General features: G+C 39.2%; 1 protein-coding gene across 1 annotated transcript in view; it reads right to left on the reverse strand.

Annotated features, from left to right (window-relative positions):
• Positions 1-5196: 5196 nt before the first annotated feature.
• The window catches only part of SLC17A6 (solute carrier family 17 member 6), a 61353-nt gene continuing 41983 nt past the window's right edge, over positions 5197-24566 (reverse strand). The window contains exons 4-12 of the mRNA XM_026704516.2: positions 18045-18159; positions 16155-16242; positions 14953-15039; positions 13054-13196; positions 11661-11810; positions 9251-9383; positions 7900-8010; positions 6638-6765; positions 5197-6147 (exon numbers count right to left, since the gene is read on the reverse strand). Of these exons, the coding sequence (XP_026560301.1) occupies positions 5812-6147; positions 6638-6765; positions 7900-8010; positions 9251-9383; positions 11661-11810; positions 13054-13196; positions 14953-15039; positions 16155-16242; positions 18045-18159 (1291 nt within the window). The 3' untranslated portion in view covers positions 5197-5811. The remainder of the gene's footprint in view (positions 6148-6637; positions 6766-7899; positions 8011-9250; positions 9384-11660; positions 11811-13053; positions 13197-14952; positions 15040-16154; positions 16243-18044; positions 18160-24566) is intronic.

Here is a 24566-nt window from a genome sequence, read left to right on the forward strand (position 1 = left end):
TGCCAAATTGGACATGTCTCAAGCATATCAACAGTTCCCTGTTGATGACCAAACGGCAGAACTTCAGACCATTGTCACCCACAGGGGTGCTTTCCGTGCAAGCGCCTCCAGTTTGGCGTAAGTGTTGCCCCAGGCATTTTTCAATCCCTCATGGAGCGGATTTTACAGGGCCTTCCTGGAGTAGTACCCTACTTCGATGACATCTTAGTCTCGGCCAGGAACAGACCCCAACTCTTCCAGAGAGTTAGAGCAGTCCTGGAGAGGTTCAGGCAGCATGGCCTCAAGTTAAAAAAGAAAAATGTGCCATTGCCACTAGACAGGTGGACTTTCTGGGTTATAAAATTGACGCCTCAGGCATTCACCCCTGGAGTCCAAGGTTAAGGCAATACACGAGGCACCCACTCCAACCTCCAAAGCAGAACTGCAGGCCTTTTGGGGGCTCTTGAACTTTTACGCGTCATTCCTGCCCCATAAAGCCTCTGTGGCAGAACCCTCCACAGACTTCTGGATAAAAAACGGTTTGGCACTGGGGACACAAAGAAGACTCCGCTTCCGCGCAGTCAAGTCGCTACTCACATCAGAGGCAGTGCTTATCCAGTTTGACCCCAACCTCCCATTAGTACTGGCCGCAGACGCATCTCCTTTCGGCATTGGGGCAGTTTTAAGTCACAGACTGCCCAACGGCTCCGAGGCCCCTATCGCTTTTTTTTCCAGGACGCTCTCTGCAACAGAGCGCAATTACAGTCAAATTGATAAAGAAGCCTTGGCAGCTGTTACAGCGGTGAAGAAATTTCACGAATTTCTCTTTGGCCACTTTTTTCGAGCTAGTCACCGACCACAAACCGCTTTTAGGGTTACTAGCAGGTGACAAGCAGACCCCTCAAATTCTGTCCCCCAGAATGACCAGATGGACCCTTTTCCTAGCAGCATACTCAGATAGACTTGTGCACCGCCCGGTAAAACATTGTCCCACGCAGACGCTCTTAGCCGCTGCCCCTGCCTGACCCAGCTGAAGACCCTGCCCGGTCAACGCCATTTTTGAAGTCACCCAACTGGACCTACCAATCACTGCCCTTGATATTGCCAATAAATCCAAAACGGACAAAACGATCGCCCAGGTACTGGACTGGGTGAGGAGGGGGTGGCCGGGCAGTGACATTGAAGCTAAATTCACGCCATTTAAGACCCGCTACAGGAACTGTCGAGCTTACAGGGCTGCCTGCTATGGGGCACTCGAGTGGTCATCCCGACATCTCTGCGCACTCCGAGTGCTGGAGGCGTTGCATGAAGGCCACCCTGGCATCGCGTCAGAATGAAGGCGTTGGCGCCGGGTTACATTTGGTGGCCCGGCCTTGATGAGGACATCAACAAATGGGTAAGCTCCTGCCATCCCTGCCAGGTTTCCGTCCATCCTCCAATTGCCACCCCCACCAAGTGGGAAAGTGCCAACGCACCCTGGTCCAGGATTCACATCGACCTCGCGGGCCCATTGCATGGCAAAATGTTCCTCGTGGTCGTAGACTCTTACTCAAAGTGGATTGATGTGGCACAACTATCCACGACCACTTCACAAGCAGTCATCAAGGCATTGACTCGCCTGTTCGTAACGCACGGTCTACCAGACTCCATTGTTTCCGACAATGGTCCCCAATTCCGTCAACCGAATTCAGTCGCTTTTACGGCCAACCTGGGCATTCGTCACATCTTCACGGCCCCCTTTCATCCTGCCAGTAATGGGCTAGCAGAGAGAGCTGTTAGGACCACTAAAGAAGCCCTGGCCAGGTTCAACAAGGATGACTGGCACCACAAACTATCCTGTTTCCTGTTAAGCCAGCATTCAACCCTTGCACAGTAACCAACAAGTCCCCGGCCGAGCTTCTGATGGGCAGACGCCTGCGAACTGTATTGGACAGGCTCCACCCACATTACTGCCCTGACTCTCCTCTCGCTTCCACATCGGGAGTAGGCATTTTGTCTTGCAGGAACCCGTGTTCATGAAACTTCGCTGGCGACCCATTGTGGATCCCAGGAGAAATCGTAGCCATCACAGGACCCAGATCATACCGGGTTAAGCTGGAAGATGGCCGGGTCTGGAGACGACATCTGGACCAGCTTCGGAGATGCCAGGGCACCCTTGTCAGCCGCGACTGGGGCACAGACCGGTGAGAGTCCGCTGCAACTTCCACACAGCGACATCGACTCCGATGACCTGCTAACGCTCTCCAGCCGGACCAGAGAATCCAAATGATGACTGCGGCGACCTAGCGTCCAACCCATCCGAGCCAGACGGCGTGAGGACACTCCCAGCGTCCAGCCCTACTGACCCCGGACCTACTCCGACCGAGGGTGGTACTCGGGACTCATCATCGAGCCAACAGTCGCCAACGGACTCTGATCCACTGAACAGCACACCAGAGTTGCGCCGCTCTGGGCGTCAGCACAAGCCTCCCGTATACCTCAAGGACTATGCGTGTTCGCATCTGGGGGGAAGGGGTGTTATGTCCCTGGACCTTGAAGAAGTTCCCACCAAGGTCCGTTCGCGCTGTGGGGGCGGCTGCCCCTCCTCATTGGCTGGGTTTCCCCAGCAGCCTGCTATAAAAGCGGGCTGCTGGGTCCAGCCCTTGAGCTGTTCGCTGCGAGCCAGTCCCAGGCTGAGCAAGCACGTTCAGCCCTTGTAAATAAACCTTGTTGCACTAAGCCCTGGTTCAGCCTCTTATTTCCCATACTTAATACCAGCCATCAATTTAACAACCAATTCGGTCGAAGTGGTGCGAACCAATTGAATCCCACCACTGCTTGAAACTTAGCTAATTAAGACCTACATTTTGATCTAATGTGAAAAAAAATAAGACTAAGATAGACCTATATATCAAAAAAGAAAAATGGTGTGATAGAGGGGTGTCAAACTCACATTGTCACAGTGTCATCACATAATATATTGTGACTTTTTTCCCCTTTGCAAAACCGGGGGTGGCCAACGCATGATGCATCCAGCCCACAAGTTTGACAACCCTGGTGTGGTATGTTCCATCTTTCCCAATCTGTTGCCAACAGAGTAGTTTTGATACCCAACAGCTCATAACCCCCAGAGGACTGGACCTATCCTGGGATAGGCATTTTTAGTTTTCCCAGCCATCACAAAATAAAGTGGGATGCTTTTATTTCTTTCCCTAGGTTTTTTGTTTTGTTTTGTTTTTAAATGATTCTTTGTCATAAGGAAATCTATGATATCTTTAGCACCTCCGTGGATAGATTTGAACAGCCAGGCCCTATCCACCCACCAGATGGCCTTCTGCTTCTTTCCCCACACTCACTCTGGGCTATGTAAATGCATCATTTAGAGCAGTGGTTTTCAAAGTTGATAATTTTCAGGTATGTGGCCTTCAACTTCCAGAATTCCCAGCCACACATCTTAAAGTTGCCAAGTTTGAGAAACACTGATTTAGAGTTTTACCACATAAGTGGATAATGGAAATAATCAGTTTGGATTAGGGTGGGATAATCAGCAAATAAACAAGGCCAATATATCTGATTCTGCTGTCAGCCATTTTGGAATTATCAAGGAAGCACAAACCTGGGTAGCATTTGGCCTGGTAGGTTACAATGTGATGAACTGACTTAAGAACCAATGATAGGAGAAATGTTGGGAGGTTTCATTTATCAGAATTCAATGCCTTGATATTCCACTGGAACCTGACATACAATGAATAGTTTGTTAGCATACAGAACACTTGAGAAATATGAATGTCTATTTTCCTTCCTAAAAATAAAACTTGAAAGAAATGGTCCTGGGTATTATCGTCCTGGGTAGTTTATGTGTGGCAATTCAGTTTTTGCAAAATGGTTAAGAACCAAATCATAGAAATCATGCTGAAAGAAAACACACAAATACTTTTTCTTTATATATAAAAGGATAAATAGAGCATTTATTAACACTTTTTTTAGCAGCAACAAAAGTGACACAGTCCACATCTTTTCACAGCAAAAGCTATGGCCACATTTTACATCACCTTGAGGCACAAAGCAAAATATGTAATTGACTTTTCCCCGCCTCCAGATAAAAGTAGGGGTAAGTTTAGTACAAGAAGAGAACGAGGGGAGGGAGTGGGAAGAAGGAAGGACAAAGGAGGAAGAGGAGAAGATCCTTGAGTTGTATATTGCAGTAGCAGGGCCTTAAAATACTAGCACAATACAAGGAGCAGATCAAAAAACCCGAAAAGGCTTTTTAACATACAACACTAATCATTTCATTGGAGCTGGGAAATGGATACCTTCTTATAGCATTAAGTGGTCTAGTAGCAGAATGAAAATTTATCATTGATTAATTTTGTCTGTTTTGCTTTTGTAAAATGTATTAACCCAAACTGTCTCAAGGATCTACTACAAGCTCAGTAGTGACAGTAACAAAGATTAAAAGATCATGCACTTCAAAGTACATGGCACTTATTGCTTGGTACACTAACATTACAATTCTTATTGAAGAACTTTCTAAGAATTACAAGACTTTGATTGGGAGCTCCACATTCCTGGAGCTCATTTACTCGGGCTTCCCTGGTCACTTCAATGGGAATGGCAGGTCCACACGCACACAACAGATGCACATATTCTGACTTGCTCCTCAACTGTAGCAAATGTAAGCCTGCACATGCAAGAAGCTTGGTGGGCCTCCTAGAGATCTTTTCCTGGTTTTGGGTTTCTGGACAAGACACAAAACTGCAATCCATACCCCACTGAAGCCAGTGCCCAATCTCCGATGGATTTTGAAAAATTAGAATTGCACTGTAAAAGTTACCCTTTTCTTCAACCCAGCCCCCGTGGCTTGCCACTTTGGGCTCACTATGGAAATGGCTGCTCCTACTCTGTGGTCCATTATAGTTCTATTGATTTGCAAGACAAATACATTTTATTTTAAAATTCAGAAATCTTTAAAATAGCACTATTTTCTATAATTATACAACATCTTCAATAAACTATGACTTTATTTATAGAATTGTGGCACAACCTTCTGAAAATATGAAAAACTATCCAGAATTAAACAAATAATTATTTTCTTTTCCCTTTCTTGCATTTACTTTAAAAGGCTTTCAAAGAAATACTTGTTTGTTTTAGGGCTATGTGTCTGCAGTATATTTTTCTTTGGATTTATCTGGGTGAACATAAGACTTATGGCCAGTAATTTATACAAACAATAACTATAAGAAATAAAACAGCCTGATAGTATATAATCATAATAAATAAACATTTTATTTCTAGACTGCTCTGTAAAGTCCCAATTTAACTCTCTTTAAAGGACTTGAACTGGGGCTAAAATAGAAGTCTTACTCGATAAGAAATCCTTGATTTTGACCAACCATACATTTCTTACATTGTACCAAGTAAACCTCCACACAATCAATGTTTTATTCTCTTTCAATACAATATGTAAGTGCATTTTTAAATGATCAAGAAGTTTTGGCTTTCTAAACTGAACATTTGATGTCCCAACTTGGATGGTAGTTGTGCTTTTCCTTAGTTTTGAGTCTTCCACTCATTTTATACTGCAAAGACTTAGTTTCCTGTGTAGTTTTGACCAGATAACCCTTAAAACTCTATAGAATGGAGACACCCAAATGGAAGTGATGAAATGTCACAAACTCATACAGATTGCACTTGAATGGTAGTATTTCTTGATTTTTTATAGTAAGACCTTCTTGTCTGATATGTGCTTACATGTTTATGTCACATTTGTGTCCGTGGGTGTGGTGCACGCGTGCGTAAACAATCACAATGAATAAATCACAAACACTACAAAATATACCCAACATAGGCCTGTTATGAATAATCCTCTCCTTCCTTGTAACTATATGAGTCTTGTGCTTCTTCTTGTACAAATTCTTCTCTCTTCTCCCAGCCATCTGGCCAGCCACCATTAATCTGGGTCGTAGCACCATAAGATTTAGTGGTACCATAATTTACATAATTCTGAGTAATGTCCCCTGTTTCTTCATCAAGTTCATCTTCGTGAATGAAGCCACATTTTTCTTCACTTGTCTGTTCAGGGTCTGCCCATGGTTGCTTTTCTCCTGAAGCAAATATCCCATAGAATATGACTCCACCATAATGGACCAAGGCAGCAATAAGAAAGACATACTGCCATTCTTCACGTGTCTAGGACAAAAAAGATGGGGCCATCAGAATAGCATAGGAAGTTCAGGTTGCACTATCAAAATAGCTGTGAGGGATTCTTTTGGCTTATAATGGTTTTTATAGGAAGTATGGAACTGTACTTAATTATTGTACAAAGGAAGAAGAAAATGCACTTTAAAAAGTATGGGGTAACAGCAACAACTAGCTTGAAAATCTTGAAAAATCTTAAGAGAAAATAAGGATAAAATTGTAGCTATATTTTAAAACAGAATACCCAAGCAATGTTATCCTTATTTCTCATCTTATTCACAGGATGGACTTTAATTAATATCATAAGGTGAAAAAGCTAGTAAGAATTTGCTTTTATTGTGGAATATAACATATGAACTTACATCATTTATACTTGTGACATGTGATAATGAATTTGATCATATTGCACATGAATACTATTTTTTTCAAGGCTAATAATAACCAAAACTAATTTTTGAAACTGTAATGTAGCAAAACTTACTTTGTTTTTTGTCATTGCTCCAACAATTATAGGGCATACCATCCCAGACAATGTTCCAACTCCATTTGAAATCCCCATCAAGATACTGGCATACCTTGGAGCAATATCTAAATGATTGACATTGAATCCTGTAATATAAAATCATTCTTGTCAACAGAGTGATAGAAAAATAATACATTGCTAAATATTTGTTTTACTTAACATGGTTAGAACATTATTCATAGTAAACCTTGAGGTAATATTACATTCATTTAGATCCATATTCTTATATTCTTTCCAACTCAGTGAAATGTTGGAAATAAATTATAAGCATGAGCTCAGGATCTGTCTCTTTATCAGTAAGATAATGCTGCAAAAATGGAAAGAACAGGACCAAAGCTGGCATAGTAGGAGAAGCTGTAAAAAGAAAGATAGCGATGGATCTGGCAGGCAATGCAGAAAGCATCTCAGATACATGTGAATGAGAGACATAGTAAGATCGTGGCTAGAAATGCCTTTCCTCCATAAGATCAATTATAAAGCCATTCCTTTATTACATCCAGAGCGGGGTATACACAGCTCACCCTATGCTTCCTGATACAGAATGCAATATGAGGGTAAAACAGAAATATACACAATACAATGTGTTATTCATAAAGAAATGAAATAAAAAATACAGATTACTTCCATGGTTAATATCCAGAGTATTCCATAAGTTTTCCCTAATTTGTCCTTTCTTTGTGTGTGTGTGTGTGTGTATGTGTGTGTGTGTGTGTGTGTATGTGTGTGTGTGTGAGCACAATTACTTTCTGCAGTTGAACTAATTGTTTCATATGATGGAAGAAATTGGCCAAAGATTGATATGATGGAAGAAATTGGCCAAAGAAAATTTTGTCTGAAAGATAGTCCAGGGACAATAGAGGGATTGTGGCTTGAGAATTTGGTGACTGCTTTATTCAATGCCCACTTTATTCCTTCTAGTCAGCCACATGCACCAGAATGAAGTATGTACAGCCCAGCACATGCTTTCTGGCAGACATAAGCAGTAAGAGACACATGATGCATACCATATCCAGTTACAACGTTATCTTATCCGGTTACATGTTTTCCTCATGCAGAGGAAAATACAGGGTTGTTTTCTATAATATTTTCTATATATATATACAGGGTAATCTATGGTGATTGCTAGTAAAAGGGTTGGAAGAATTCCACAAGTTGGGCTCTGTATATATTTTTCACTTTATTTTGTATATTATATTACACTGATAAAAAAAATAACTTACCGGATATAGCAAATCCACTGAACCCCACAGCAAGAACAAGGAAGGAAATGGCCACACCTCTACTATGAGAATATCCAACTACCAAGAGAAGGGTTGCTTCCATTCCAAAGCCTTGCGAAAAAATAATAATAACAAAAAGAAATCTTGATTGTTCTTTCAGAGCATTTAGTACAGCTAAGTAGCAGTACCTAGCCAGTCTTAGCTTATTTCGGAAAACTAAGCAGAGTAAATTTGGTTAGCACATAGAGGAGAAACTTCAGTAAATAACAGAGTTGTAGAATAGATTGGAAAGTCAAAAGGTGTTGGAAGAAGACCATGATAAACTACTTTTATATTGCTGCCAGGAAAAGTATATATACAATATATACAACCACTAAAATGAACTTAAAACAGAGAAAATAAAATTCATAGCAGACAAGAAATCATAAAAACCCTACATCTTCATCAAAACTGCCAGGGTAAGCTATCATATATAAACAGGCAGTAAACTCCACCCTTATTCACACTGATTATGTTATCTAGCTGAATAAATGAATGAAATGTCTGCAAGCAATTAGCCAAGCTCAAAGAATCCCAAAGATTCCCACCATTCAGTCCATGAGCTACATATATTCTCTTCTCTCACTTGGTGAACCTCCATCTGTCAGATACTTTACTGAATACTACTACACTGAGTTGGGTTGGATTAAATTATCTTTATGATGTCTTCTAATTCTTTGATTCTGTGTCCATGGATTCACCACAAGTGGAGCTTAACTGGAAAGGAATTTTGTTTACCTTAATCTAACTCTAACCCATAACTCTTTCTCCAGGATATTAATGAACAACAGTGGTGACTGACTACCATAGTCCAAGTATTAATTTTTGAATTAAAAGAATTAAAGAATTTTTGAAACTGCTTTTCTTGTTGAATCGCTAGATCATATCCAATTCTTTTCAAGCCCATGGACCATAGCATGCCCACTTCTCTCCTCCCACTCATCCTCCACTGTCTCCCAGAGTTTACCCAAATTTATGTTCAGTGTTTGGTTATTTCAGTTATGCTAGTACTTCTATTTTACAACAGTTAGAAGCAAATCAATTTTGTACTCTATCAAAAACTAAGCAGAGTAAATTTCAGCCTATCAGCCTTTTTCACAGGTGTCAAGCTCACTGCATCACATTGCTGTCACATGACATATCATGAGGTTTTTTTTTCCTTTGCAAAGCTGGGGTGGGCATGGCCTGCATGAGACACATCCAGTCCATGGGCTGCCCTGGCTTATGTGAACCTGTGGCAAATTTGATATTTTATACAGTGCAGTACTTGTAGGACATTCTAACAAGGCTTTTTAATAACAAGTAAACTTACCTCCACAGTTCATTATCTTCCTGACAGTTGTGGTTGAAAGAATTTGTTTGCTTCTTAGAAAGTCTGCAATTTGTCCCCCAATAGGCACAATAATGGTCATCACTAAATGTGGCAGTGCAGACAGCATTCCCACCTAAAATCATAAAATTTAATAAATGAGGTCTAATAGAATAAATTGATTGTTGCGGGGAGGGGGGGAATTAGCAGATGAATAAGCTCGCAATAGTTCATTTAGTGACTGTTCAAAGTTACAACAGCTCTGAAAAATGTGATTTATGACTGTTTTTCACACATATGACAATTGCAGCCAGATTTATTTAACAAATGTGTTACTAACTTAACAATTGCATGATTCACTTATCAACTGTGTCAAGAAAGGTTGTAAAATGGGACAAAAACTCTTTTAACAATTGTCTCACTTAACAACAGAAATGGACTCAGTTGTGGTTGTATGTTGAAGACTACCTACTCTATACTGCTAATGTTCAAATATCTTGGATTATATAGATCATAATTTCCAGTCTGTATGGATCCTGGCACCAGTTTGAGGAAGGTTGGCTTTATAAACTTAAAGAAACTTTTAAAGATACATTATCTTGATCACTTCTAATAAAATAAATGTCACCAGTATGGATATAAATTAGACTTTTTTCTTCTAGTGGGTGTATCTGTGACAGTACAAAATAATATTTATAGCAACTTTCCCAGCTACACATATTTTCTTAACAATAAATAAACAGCACATAATAGTGTCCTAGACCAAATATAAATTAGAACCCTTTCAGAATATCTGAAGTCGGCATTTCAATGTTGATAAGATTGCAAATTATTATTTAGGTCTTATCTCCCTGATGATCAATTTAGCAAAATATTTAATATGTACCTCTATCATTGCTATTCCCAGTATGTCCAAAAGATGAATTTGGTGCTGATGGAACTAAAAAAGGATTCATGATAGTAGGCAAGAAACTGAAGAAAAATATTTATGCAAAGAAATTGGAGCTGCCTCTGTTCTGTGTCTTAGCAGACTTTAAGACTACAATAGCAGCATTCTAAATAGCATTAGGCACCTGGATTTAGAGAGTTGACAGTTGAGAAATGATGAGGGAAATTAAATATTCTGCAAAGATTGAAAATGGAGGTAGGAGGAGCTTCCAATTGGCATCATGCAATTGACAAAAGATCTCAGGTGATTATTTAAGGATAGGGTTAAAAGAGCTAAAGTTCAGGGGGAGAGCAATAGTCCTTGGACTTCTATTCTGATCCATAGTGCTTTACAGCCCTCTCTAAGCAAAGTCAGCAAATTGCACACAACAATATGGGTCCTCATTTTACAAACCATGGAAGGATGGAAGGATGAGTCAACCTTGAACTGGTCAGAATCGAACTGCTGGCAGTTGGCAGAATTAGCCTGCAATACTGCATTCTAACCACTGCACCACCACAACTCAGGGAATCAATCAATGCAGGGGTGTCAAACTCAAGGCCCACGGGTGAGATACGGCCCATGGCGTTCTTAGATCTGGCCCAAGGGGCCATGCTGAAAACAGCAAAGGACCAGCCCACAGTGCCTCTGCCATCAAAAATGGAGCTCAAGAGGACTGTGGATGGCCCTCCTGGGCTTTATTTTAGGCCATGAAAGCCTCCTATAGCCCTCTGCCAGTAAAACAGAGCTCAGGGGCTGTGTGTGGCCCTTGGGGCTCCATTTTCACTAGCAGAGGGCTGCAGGAGGCCATTGTGGCAGAAAACGGGGCCTAGAGTGGCCATGTGGCTCCCTTTTTTATGGAAGAGGGCTAGAAAAACAAACTAAAACTAAACAAAAGGAAAATGTTTCTCCATTTGAACATCCAAGAAGGGATAGGAAAGGAGAATGGGAAAGAGGAAAGAGGAAAGAAAAAGATGGGAAGATGGGAAAAGAGCAAGAAAGGAAAAAGAAGAAAAGAGAGGAAGGGAGAAGAAAGGAGAAGAAAGAGAGAAGGAAAAGGAAGAAAAGAAAGTTACAAAGTTCTCAATTTCTGTTTTAATCACTGTGATTGGATAATGCATGTTCATACCTATTCATTGTGCTACTCTCTGAGGAAAGCAAAATACACACACACACACACACACACACACACACACACACACACAGCACTACGCTATAGTTACCCACTTTTTTATTTTCTAAGATTTTCTCCGGCACCTATGAGAATCAGAAACTCTGCTGAAAATACAGATTATGCTGAAGGATAATACTTTGCTTCACAGAAAGCTATCTTCTTGCATGTTTATTTTTATTTACAATAATCTTTTTTTAAATGATGGAATAAGAAGTCTGGTGATATTAAGGAAGATCCATATATTTTACGTTGAGGCCCAAGAACCTTTACATTATGCCAGTTCAAGTTTCTTTTAAAATAACATAAATTACCTTACTTATTTCAAATCCAAACACCTCTTCAAAGTAAGCAGGTTGACTAATTAGGAGCAGATAAAAAGTCCAACTTCTACAGAAATTTGCAACTATGATTGCATAGACAGGCATAGAAGTAAAAAATTTTCTCCATGGAGTCTTGAATTTCTGTAAATGAAGACAGCAGCTGGTTATTTTTTGGACATATTAGAGCAGGGATGTCAAACTGAAGGCCCACAGGCCAGATCTGGCCCATGGGGTACTTAAATCTGGCCACTGGGGCTAGCCTGGAGCTGTCAAAGGACTGGCCTGCAGTGCCTCTGGCAGCTAAAATGGGCTGTGTGCAACCCCCCCATTCTGCACCTCATTTTCCCCCTCCATGCCCTCGTGCAGCACTCTGCTGCTCAAAAATGGGCCAGAAACGGGCTGAAAATGGGCCAAAACCAGCCAGAAAACAGGCCAAAAATGGGCTGAATATGGGGCAGCAGAGTCTGCAGGCAGCCATGGAAAGTGAAAACAAGATGCAAGGGGGGTGGGTGGACCCCCGCACCCTATTTTGGCCAGCAGGGTGCTGCAGAAGGCATCTGTCCCGCCCCCTGCCCCTCACCATCCCTCCCCCCATTGGCCCATGGAGAACTACAATGCTGATCCAGCCCTCGAAGAAATCCAATTTGACAACCCTGTATTAGAGAATTCAAGTAATTCAAATTATTCTGCATTATTATTCTGCACACTTCCATATTTGTGCTTTCTCACTTGAATGTGTAAAAAACAAACCGAAACTGTAAATTTGGAGAGACCACAGCTTACAGCACCATGAAGTACAAGTAATATGATAAAAACTTGAAAAATTATGTCCCAATTACCTCCCATTCTTTTTAAAACTAGATTTTGTAGTTTATTGACCCTATTTTTGTCATTCATCAGTGCAATCACATATATGTACACAGCACAAACAATCTGCCATGTTATTGTTAATATAATTTTTATTTTTATTTATTTATTAAATATGTGAATGGAAACAATGAAAAACAAAAGAAAATCAGGGGAAGAAATAGAATATTTCTATTGCCTTATTTGGTCTTTGGACATAATAAAGATTTGATTTGATTTGATCTGATATATATAATCACATATATAGTAGCAGAATCCCTAACTTGTCTATGTTATTATTTAACTTTTAACATTATTCTTGGTGTTATGTGATCTTTACCCTGAAGTGAGTGAGGACTGGAGTGAAAATCCAAAAGATGAGATTTAATATAGCAACTGAATTAAAAAAAAACCTATAACAAGATTAAGCGCTACATAGCTCAGTTAAAGCCATCTTCATTTTTAATAGTCTCTGACTTATCTGGCAGCTTTTTCTTGAGGTCTGTAAAGAAACAAACACAGTAGGTAAAATCCTTACTTCCATTGCTCCTAGAAGATTAGCACTCTCTCCAATACTTTCTTCTATGTATCTGCGCTCCTCATCTGTAATTGTAGGATGAGTTGCAGGGCTCTCATATGACACCAAAAGCCAAAACATATACCAGACAATGCCAAAACTTCCTGTTGGATATAATAAGATGACAAATTGAAATGGAACTGAAATGGAACCTCCTACACATGAAGCAAACATTGTTTTTTTAAAAAATCACCTGCTTGAAATGTCACCTTGGTTTTATCTAAACAGACCCTCTCTAAATTATATCTCTAAGTTTATGAATATATTTTAATTCTATTTCAAATAGTATTTACCCCCCAAGGGACTAACCCTAAGAAAGTATGCTATTCCCAATGATTCTACTACTCTGCTAGAATCATGTATGGGGTACAGTTGCAAAGTCTGATGTAGCCCTATAAAAGCAGAGATGTAAATCCTTCCTGATCACAGCTTTTTAAACAATAAATAAATAAAATAACCCTCTTCTTCTGTTAAGTTAAGCAAATGTGTCATATGTTCATTTCCTCACTATCACTTCCCAACATAAGTTCAATAGTTTTAGGCCTTTTCAGAAGATTCCATGAAATCTTCTGAAGCCCAGCTGAAAGAAAAAAAAAACCACCTTAAAAAGCTGAATAAAAATCCCTATCCAATTTGATGGATTCCTTGCACAAAATGAAAGGGAATACATAAAATAAAGGACAACGGGGTAAGTGCTGTCTTTCAGGTCTTATCTGTTTTGTCCTGACTCTTGAATCTTATAGTGAAGATGGAGAAGAATAAGAACTGTGGCCAAACCATGGGAGAAAAGGCAAAGAGCAGGTAAAAATAAATCTGATCCTTGGCATATCATCCACATATGGAGGGAATTAGTTTGGAGGAATTTTTTTTTCATCTCTAGTTTCATTCTTCAAATCCACATTTCATATCATTGCCCCTCTTAAAACAATATTAATTTTAAAATGGTCAAAATTTTGCAAAACCGAACATCTCTGAAAACACTTGGAAAATTACTGGACTCTCAAGAGAACTTAGGAAATATTGCATGAAAGACATTTGGGAGGGAATGTTCAAATTATTGTAAAACATTCTTATGACTTCTAAAATGGATCATTCTTCATCTGGATTTATCTCAAATTTGTAATAATTAACCCTAACCCTAATCCTAGATGAAATGTTCCACCTACCAATTTTTTTTCCTAAATGCAATTGCTATCACAATTTTTAAAAACCCACTTGACAGAAAACAGAAAAAGGACATTACAGAAAGGTCCTTTGTGCTCCCCTACAGTTTGTTACTGAGAATTTTCTCTGCCTTTTACAATAATTAACTTCATTTCCATAAAAATTATTCTAAACGAAGATCAGATTCGTGGATGGCAATTCAAGCTGCCCTGAATTAAGTGCAACATGATTGAGTCACTGTCCTCATTTAGATCAAATTTGACATTCTGAATAATTCCACTGTTTGGGGAATTGTATTTCTAGGCAATCTAATTTGTCCATTTTGAATGTTCTTTCAGTCTAAATTCTCCCAGAGCTTTTCTAATATATTTATATATAGTATTAGAACACAGCCATTTTCTGAGTCATAATCTGGGATCCCAAAACTGCTTTCAGCTGTCAAGCCTATCCTCCCCCAGTTTGTTCCAGGAAAAAATCAGAAGAACATTGAGGATGATGGACCCATAAGTAAGGGGTTGCCAAAAATCACCTTTCCTTGTTTCCCTGAATTTCAGAATATTGTTGGGTAGAGTGACATTGTTGGATAAGATCCTGAATGGATGCTTTATCCTTCCTCTAAGACAGTTGGATTATATTTATGATTTTTAACTTCCCTACATTTATTTTCAAAAGCAAGATGGGAAGAGAAGATCATACCATACACATAGAACACAGAAGACCATCCTGTATATTGGACTAAAATCCCAGCCAATGGCATTGCAATGACTGCACCTGCATAGGATCCTAGAGAATAATAAAAACCATGAGTAAATTATAAACATCTATTGAAATGGCATCAAGTCTGAAATTTAATTTCCATCGGAATCTTGGATATCTTCAGTGGGCAGTGGCATCTCATATCTCATGATATCATTATGCAAAACCATGAATTATGTGATGTCATTGTGACTCCTATTGGGTGCCTTTGAAAAACATTTTTTTTCTAGTTTCTAAGAAAACTGTTCACTAATATCTTCTGGTTAAAATAACCACATGAATTATTTAGGTCATTCTTTCCTAATCAGTTTCCTTTCAAGAGTAAAAGAAGTTGAAAATAGATGAAATAACCTCTACAAATAATCTCACAATCTTATTGTAATGTTACCAGATAATTAATTCATATAACCATCCTATAAATCCAGAAAAAAATGTAACCCAATAAACAGTAGCCATGAATACTTAACAAATTCTTTTGGGGTCCACGTCTTTATTTGTTGAGTTGGAAACTGATGTAGTATTTTAATTATTATTGTTGTTGTTAATCAACCTCAATCCCATCTACTGAATGGAAGTGTCTTCATTAAAACTTACAGACCATAAAATATCATGGTTACCCAGTGCAAATTGATAGATAAATATTTTTTTTCCATTTAGGGCTTAGACTGACGGCCTCAAAGCACTCAGTTGTTTCTGTGACTAAAGGAAGAATATAACCTGCATCTTTCTGCATCTAAGCTACATACCACACCATCTTCAATGTGTTAATATTGTTGTCTATATGCTACACTTAGATCCTTTAATTTAATCTCACAGCTACAATGGTTTAACTTAATGTCATTTCCAGATCTGTAAATTAATGCTCACAAACTGGGAAAACACATTATTCTTCCACAATTCAGACCGATAAATCCAAACGTCCTCACCTAAGTAAGATGTCTAACATTCAAGAATAAGTTTTCAAGTTCTTAACTTTTGTTCACACAACCAGAATGAGTCTACTCTAAACTGTCCTCTGTGGAAACAAAACTTCCTCCACTCACTATGACTGAATATTGATGATGAGCCACAGAAAGGTTATTTCAGTATATGTTAGAAAAAAGAGAATACAAAACAAGCGAAATAATGGAGATGTCACTTACCACAGAAAGATGTAGTGGCTAGTCTACTTCTCTCTAAAGGAGGAGCCCACTTGCTCCATATTCCATGGCAAGCTGGATAAGTTACACCCTGTGAAACAGGTTATTTAGTTTACAGATGCTACAACTGACATACAAATAAAAGGGTAAAACAAAAGGAGGAAATGTATGTATGTATGTATGTATGTATGTATTTATTTATTTATTTATTTATTTATTTAACTACTAGGCCACCCATCTCACCAAGTGGCTTACAATCTTTCAATAAAAATATAATATAAAACATTAAAATAATAAAGACCATAAATGCAGTTAATATTCAATTGACCAACATGAAGAGAAAGGGAGCAAAGTGTGGATGAGGAGCAGGTGTGGTCTGTCTAATCTATTAACCATCCCCAAAATATACCTCCATCCCCATTGGAGCCCCAGGCTAGTTGGCAGAGTGAGATCTTCAAGCCCTGTCTATAAGGCCCAAAGGGTAAGTGCAGAAATGATAAGGCATAAAATCTGATAGTAGTTGTAGGTAGATCATACACTGAAAAAGATGGAAGATTGAGGAATGTTGATTATGTGTGACATATGATATCCTGGAAATGTATAAATCCTTTTACAGTGATCTTCTGGAACTTGAGTCAATGTTCTTTGGGAGTTTTTTTCTCTTCTGATTCATTAATTTTATGCATTCCCCTGGCAATTCTTATAATAACATTTTTAACTTTAATCACTGTTTTTTATCTTCTTCACTTGGATAATGACAGTCAATCAAAAACAATGTACAAAATTAGATTATTAATCTTTTATTTATCTTTTCACACTGGCAAGAAGGGAGATGAGAGCAAAAACAGGAAGAGAGCAGACAGCAATGGTAGCTAGGGGAACCAATAAGGCCTCTGACACCTCCATTTCCTGTGCAGAGGGCTGCTACATCTTTTTTGCAGAGAGAAGTAATCAGAAACAAGAGTTCACCTTGCTTCTGTACAGCTCTTCTTGAGGCCCCATGCCCTGGCTACCAAATCCAGATGTCCACTAGACATGGCACCAAAGAGCTACAGAAAATTCCAACTCCTTGTTGCTATCTAGTGGTCATACAGATTTGTGCAGTCCAGATAAAGCTGCCTCACTCTATGGGCCCACAGAATGAAAGAGTAGGAATGGACCTTAAAAGTCATATAATCCAGTCTGAATATCACATTGGCTTCTTAACTGCCCGTTCCTAGTTCATGGGTACCTTTTTGTTGCTATTTGCTGTGTTTTCTTGTAATCATTTACTTTTTACTTTTTCTCCTGCCTCCAGATTTTAAACAAACAAAAAGTCTTAAAAAGAGAGTCCATATTTGCACATCCCATTTATGCATCAAATACCTGACTATGCCAGGTAAATGCTTTCTATAGATTTTGGGATATTTTAACTTTGGAAAAACATGTTTGGGGTTATTTTTCAATGTGAGTAAGGCTATAAAGCAGAGAGAAGAGACACACCTAAAGTAAGAGAGGCTGTGGCCAAAGTAAATTGGCTTGTGCATGTTCAGTAGCTCATCACATCCCACAGAAGCAGCACTCCCCCAAATGCCACTGTTTTGGACACTTAATTTGAAGCTGCCCCTTTAAGATACTTGAAGATTCCAAGCTGAATAGGAAAGGCAGACAGAAGATAAAAGATAAAGATAGTGCTGAGTTGGAGGCAATCTGGGACCAGTTGCCCAGGGCAACGGGACTCCTGAAGTGTCTATAGGCATGGTTTCATTCATTCTTTTTATGCCATTGATAACCTGTCCCCGCACTTCAACAGGCAAGATGTTGGAACAAAGTATCACACTGAGGGACATAATAAAGAAAACCTGACTGGCAAAACAAGATGTCCATAGAAGAGTTTGCACTTCAGTTCCATACCTCAACCAAACCTTGCAGGATTCTAACAAAGATGACACATCCAAAATGCACCCGAGCAGCAGATGGTATTAGCATGTTGAGGGTAGATGTCAGTAGTATCGCTGCACCAAAGACCCTGAAAGAAATTAATGGAATTACTGAGAACTATGCATTAACATTAGTAATCATGTTTACCTTGTGTATAGATCTAACACAGGTAGTCCTTGTCTTATGACCACAATTGACCCTAATATTTCTGTTGCAAGAGGAGAGAGTTGTTAAGTGAAGCAACTATTAAATATTTGAAAATATTAAAATATTTAAGCAAACTCCATTTTATGACTTTCCTTGCCACTGTTGTTAAATGAATCTGACTTCCCCATTTGTTTGTCAGAAGGTGATCACTTGACTCCAGGACACTGCATCCATCATAAATATGAGTAAATTGTCAAACATCTGAACTTTGATCACATGACTGTGAGGATGCTGCATCTGTCTTAAGTGTGAAAAATGGTCATAAGTAACGTTTTTCAGTACTATTATAAATTTGAATGTTGGAAGTCAAGGACTACCTCTACTTGATTCATGTTTGTGTTCTCCGTAAGACATAGATGTTGGAACTGATCCAGGTTCAGTTCCAAACTTATCTCTAGAAATTGGGTGCGTTTCTCAGCCTAATTTACTTCACAGCTTATTTGTGGATAAAATTAAAAATATGTTTTCCTGTGCACCAGGTGAAAAAAAAAGAATTTAAATTGGAAAAAAAAATACAATGCCCAAATTCAATTTCAAGCTGAAACTAATCATTTCTTAAATAGATACAGAATAATTTGATTTTAAATATTTAATATTGTCTGATGATCCCAGTTCCATCTTTATAGGAAACAAGTATCTTCATAATTTAAAAAAGCCCCTGCAATAAGATTTTGAGTGGTAAAATCAATTACAGTACTAATGATTAGTTGGATTTTCTCTCAGTGAGAACATATAGATGACTTACAATAACTTTGTAATATTTTCTAGATTTACAATATATTCATATATACAACTGCTACAAAAGGCCCATTATATTCAATTGGATTTCCTGTCCAGTCCAAAGCTATCGGAGGTGGTATTCAGCAAGTTCTGACCAATTCTAGAGAACCGGTAGCAGAAATTTTGAGTAGTTCAGAGAACTGGCGAATACCACCTCTGACTGGCCCCACCCCCATCTATTCTCTGCCTCCCAAGTCCCAGCTGATTGGTTGGGTCTTCTTTTGTTGCTCTGCACAAGAGAATGGAACTAGAAAGCAGGTTAATGGGGTGGGGAAGGAATGGGATTTTGCAGTAACCTTCCCCTGGAGTGGGGTGGGAAAGGAGATTTTACAGTATCCTTCCCCTGCCACGCCCACCAAGCCAAGCCAAGCCACACCCACCAAGCCATGCCCACAGAACCAGTAGTAAAAATATTTTGCCCTGCTCGAGTTGTGTAGTCCATATGTTTTTGCAGTGCAAGAGTTGCAGATTACAGGATAGTTTTTTCCTGAAACCAAATTGTTTATTGCAGAGTAGGTTGTTTGTCTCTAAATGGAGGATAATGGATTGGTTAATAATTGATTCCATGACTTTACAGGTGACGCAGCATAAGGAGATTGGTCTGTAATTTTTAACTAAGCTGGAGTCTCCCTTTTTGAAGATGGGGATGACCGTGGCTTGTGACCATAGGTTAGGCAAGGAGCTGGTCCTGAAAGATTTTTCAAAGATTATGCTTAGAGGTTCGGCTATGGCAGTGGATAGCTTTTTTAAGAAGTAGGCACATATTCCATCCAGTCCAATAGATAGAGATGGTTTTAGATTCCGTAGTGCTTTTTCAACATTGTCTACTGTAAAATCGATATGCATTAGATCATTGTAGTTGTCTATGGTTCAACTAGGAAATACTGGGCATGATCCATTGCTGTTTACAAATACTGAGCCAAAGAATGTGTTAAAGAGGTTGGCTTTAATAGTGTCGTCCTTTCAGGGGTGGGATGGACCATGAGTCTTTTAGTTTGTTGTTTACAAAATTGTAGAAAGTGAGGGTGGTATTGGTGCGTAGAAGGTTTTCCTCTTGTTTCATGTGATAATTGGTGCATTCAGTCTTTATCTGGTGGCATAATTTTTTGTATCAGCTTTTGAAGTTGGCAACATGACCAGATTTGTTTTTCCACCAAAGTGATCTCTTTTTGGATTGAAGCTTTCTTATTGTTATGGGTAATCTGTTTTTTTCTGATTTTTGGAGTTGTTTTTGGTACATATAGTTTGATGACTCTTTTGACTTCAAGTAAAAATATATTGTAATGGTCTTCAACAGTATTGCATCCAGTGAATAGAAATTGCCAATCAAGGGATGAGAGGTTGTTGTCTATAAGATCATAGTTGCCTTTTCTGAAGTTATAATTGGGGATCACATCATTGTATTGATTTTTGTGTGGATGTATGTTGAGAGAAAAGTCAATCATGTTGTGGTCACTGTTGGAAAAGGGTTCTTTAATTTGTATTCCATAAATTGAATTCAAACTATTGCAGAAGATGAGATCAAGGCAGTTTTTAAGTCTAGTATTGTTGGTCACTAGTTGTTCCTGTCCCAGGTTTGTTACAGCATAGTAGAAGGTTGCATGTATGGGTTCAGTTTTACATTCATTTAGGGTCCAGTTAATGTGTGGTAGTTTGAAGTCACCAAGAAAGATAAAATGTGTGGGCAGGATGTTGCCCAAGTTAGTAGTGAATTTAGCTTGTTTACATGTTCGATGTTATAATCAGGTGTTCTGTAACATAGTAAGAATTGAAATGTGATATTTAAGGATAGTTCACAGATCGTGGTCTCAGGAAGAACAAGCTCCTGGGTAACTTGGATGTATTTTAGATGTAAGGACTTTTTATAGAAGATAACAACACCACCTCCTCTATGGATTTCATGATCTGATCGGCAAACATGATAGTCTCTTACTGTGGTAATGGAGTCAGGGAGAGATTCATTAAGCCATGTTTCACAGACAAATATGATGTCGAATTTAGCCATATTTAGTAAGAGGAGAAATTCAGGTATTTTATTCACAAGGCTTCTTGCATTGAGTAGTTGGAATTGAAGTAGTTAGAGACATGCGTGCCTAGTTTTGACTGATGGTGGGTTGGATGAGGTAGGGTTGGATGTGGAGTTGTGGGTTGTGTGACTTACTTTTGATACAATCAGCGCAGTAGGCAATGTAGAGATCCTTCTCTTCATTGTCTAGACGTGTTTTGTGTTCCTTGCGGAGTTCACAGGAGTGGATTCTTTGCAGTATGGATAAGTCAGGTCTTGAGCAAAGCTTTTTGTGGTTGGGATTGGTTTTTGCAAAGGCGTTTATTGTATGAATGAATATGCGTTTGCTAGACTCATTTTTGTAAACAACTCTACAAAAATTTGGGGCCACTGAGCCATCATTGTATTTGGACTCAGGGCCATCTCTGGTAACTTCAACGATATCTTCAGGAGAGATGTTTGTTGTATTTGAGTTGCTTATGATATTACGAACTTTGGTGATGTTATCTGATTTGTTGATGTCTTCAAGACCAAATAAGATGGCATTTGGACATTTCTGATCATGTTCAATTACTAATCTACTAATCATTACCTTGATCAAATATCCTGAAGTATTTTCATATCATCAGTTATAGAAAGGATGATAATTCATAATAATATTTTGGGAGCATGTGTTTAATCACTCATCATATAATTGTTCATTTGAGATTTATAGTTGAACGTATCAAATTAAGATACATTGTGTATGTGTGTGTGTGTGTGTATATATATATATATATATATATATATATATATATATATATATATATATATATATATATATATATGTGGATCTTTGGTTGTTCGGGTTTTCTCCCGCGTAAGATTCGAAGTATCTAGGCAACGTTTCGATGAAGTCTCATTCATCATCTTCAGGCTTCTGTCTCCGGCTCTGTGCTTTTCAGAGTAATGTGAGATTGCAGCTGCTTCCTCCTTTAACTGCCAGTGGGGTGGGACTTGATTGGGTGGGGGCTTGGCTGTGTTCTGATTGGGTGGGGTGTGTTCTCATTGGTAGGGGGTTTGGTTGTGTTCTGATTGGTTGGGGGTTAGCCGTGTTCTGATTGGTTGGAGGCGTGTTCTGTTCAGGTGGGGGCTTGGCTGTGCTCCGGTTAGTCTTAGTTGCTGGGGATTTGAGCTGGTGAGTTGTGATCTTGCTGTTTGGCTTCTAGTTCGTGGTCCTGTTGCATCTTCATAGTGGGTGTCGGTTTGCTTCATGTATGGCTCGGAGGGGTTTGAAGTGGGTAGTGATGCAGCTGTAGTGCAGCTTCTGGTCCATGGTCGTGTCTCATCTTCTGAGTGGGTGAGAGTCTGTTTACTACATGGGAGTGTGGTGGTGGCATCTTGTGTGGCTCTCATGGGTGTGGGTCTGGTGTCCTTCTTCATGTTAGGTACTCGTCTGTTCATGAGGGCGGGTTTCCAAATGGCTGGAAGGCGGGAGGTGTCATCTCGTTTGTTCATGCTGTGTGGGCGTTTTTCTATCTCTATGGCTTCTCTGATTATTCTGCTGTTGAAGTGTTCGGTTTTGGCGATAGTTCTGGTATTTTTAAAATCAATTTCATGTCCTGTGGCTTTGAGGTGTTGGACCAGGGAAGAGGTCGTTTCTTCTTTTTTGATTGAGTTCTTATGTTCTTCAATGCGTGCATTGGAAACCCGCCCTCATGAACAGACGAGTACCTAACATGAAGAAGGACACCAGACCCACACCCATGAGAGCCACACAAGATGCCACCACCACACTTCCATGTAGAAAACAGACTCTCACCCACTCAGAAGATGAGACACGACCATGGACCAGAAGCTGCACTACAGCTGCATCACTACCCACTTCAAACCCCTCCGAGCCATACATGAAGCAAACCGACACCCACTATGAAGATGCAACAGGACCACGAACTAGAAGCCAAACAGCAAGATCACAACTCACCAGCTCAAATCCCCAGCAACTAAGACTAACCGGAGCACAGCCAAGCCCCCACCTGAACAGAACACGCCCAACCAATCAGAACACGGCTAACCCCCAACCAATCAGAACACAACCAAACCCCTACCAATGAGAACACACCCCCACCCAATCAGAACACAGCCAAGCCCCCACCCAATCAAGTCCCACCCCACTGGCAGTTAAAGGAGGAAGCAGCTGCAATCTCACATTACTCTGAAAAGCACAGAGCCGGAGACAGAAGCCTGAAGATGATGAATGAGACTTCATCGAAACGTTGCCTAGATACTTCAATCTTACGCGGGAGAAAACCCGAACAACCAAAGATCCACATATAAATACCCGAGAACCTCAGAAAACAAATATATATATATATATATATATATATATATATATATATATATATATATATATATATATATATATATAATCCAATAGAAAAGTTTTGTCTATTGGTGCTTGATCTCTAATGCTGACTTTGTATGTGGAAGTCATCATCTAATCTTATTAGGCAGTGAAAATCTGAATGTGAAAATACCTTTCAGAAAGTGATTAGGAAAAAAAGTTGTGGACATGTTGATTTGGAACAGGAAACCATTTATTTCAAATCTGTTTTCCAGTGCTACACAACCTTGAAAGATTCATCTATTTTGCTCAGCTGCTGTAATAAATGAATAAAAGAAGGGAAATGTTTTGCCTTCAGTAAGAAACACTAATCAGAGGATGCTGGCCATCAGAACAGATATTGCCACTTTGAGACTAAAATGGGGGTTTGTTTTAAATGATTAAGATTAAGGCAGGAAATAAGGACACATCACTAAGCATAGAGCATACCCTTCAGCACATGGCTTCCCTGCATCTGTTATATACGTGAGAGGAGAGAGAAATGTCTGGTCTGAAAATAGAATTGATATTGTTTGAAAAAGACAAGACAAATAATTCAAGGCAGCTGTGCGGGAAAAGGTCAGTTGGTCTATGGAGGATGATCCACTTGAATGGAACTCCGTTTTACTCTCTTATTATTAATACATCCCAGCAAACCTCTTTCTATATAAACAATCTCTCTTCCCACCCACCCCTCTCTTTCTCTTCTCTCTCTCTCAAGAAAAAGAAAAGGGAAAAAACACACAAAGGAGTGTGTGACAGACTGCATATACCTGTGTTTAACACTTCCTCCTCAAATGTTTCCTGCATTTTTGTCCCTAGTCTGGCCTGAATACAATGTTTACTTTAATATATAGATCATATTTCCTGGACAATAAACTCTCCCCAAAATGTATGAGTGGCTGGTTTCCAAATATTCTATTCTTAATACACTCATACATATTCTTAAGAGCCTAAGAAACTGTCATTGCATATAAAACTATCAATATCACAATTGGGCTGAGTGTTAAAACATACACAGGCCTGCAGATATGCAAACACACCACTTATTTTAATAAGAATTGTATAATCATAAAGGGAACATCAAAATTCAGTCAAGGATACTTAAAATATCCTTGTTTTATTTTACGTGTTCGTTACT

Source organism: Pseudonaja textilis, chromosome 1 (assembly GCF_049901715.1).
Source record: "Pseudonaja textilis isolate UNSWEBS1 chromosome 1, rPseTex1.2, whole genome shotgun sequence".
NCBI lineage: Eukaryota > Metazoa > Chordata > Lepidosauria > Squamata > Elapidae > Pseudonaja > Pseudonaja textilis.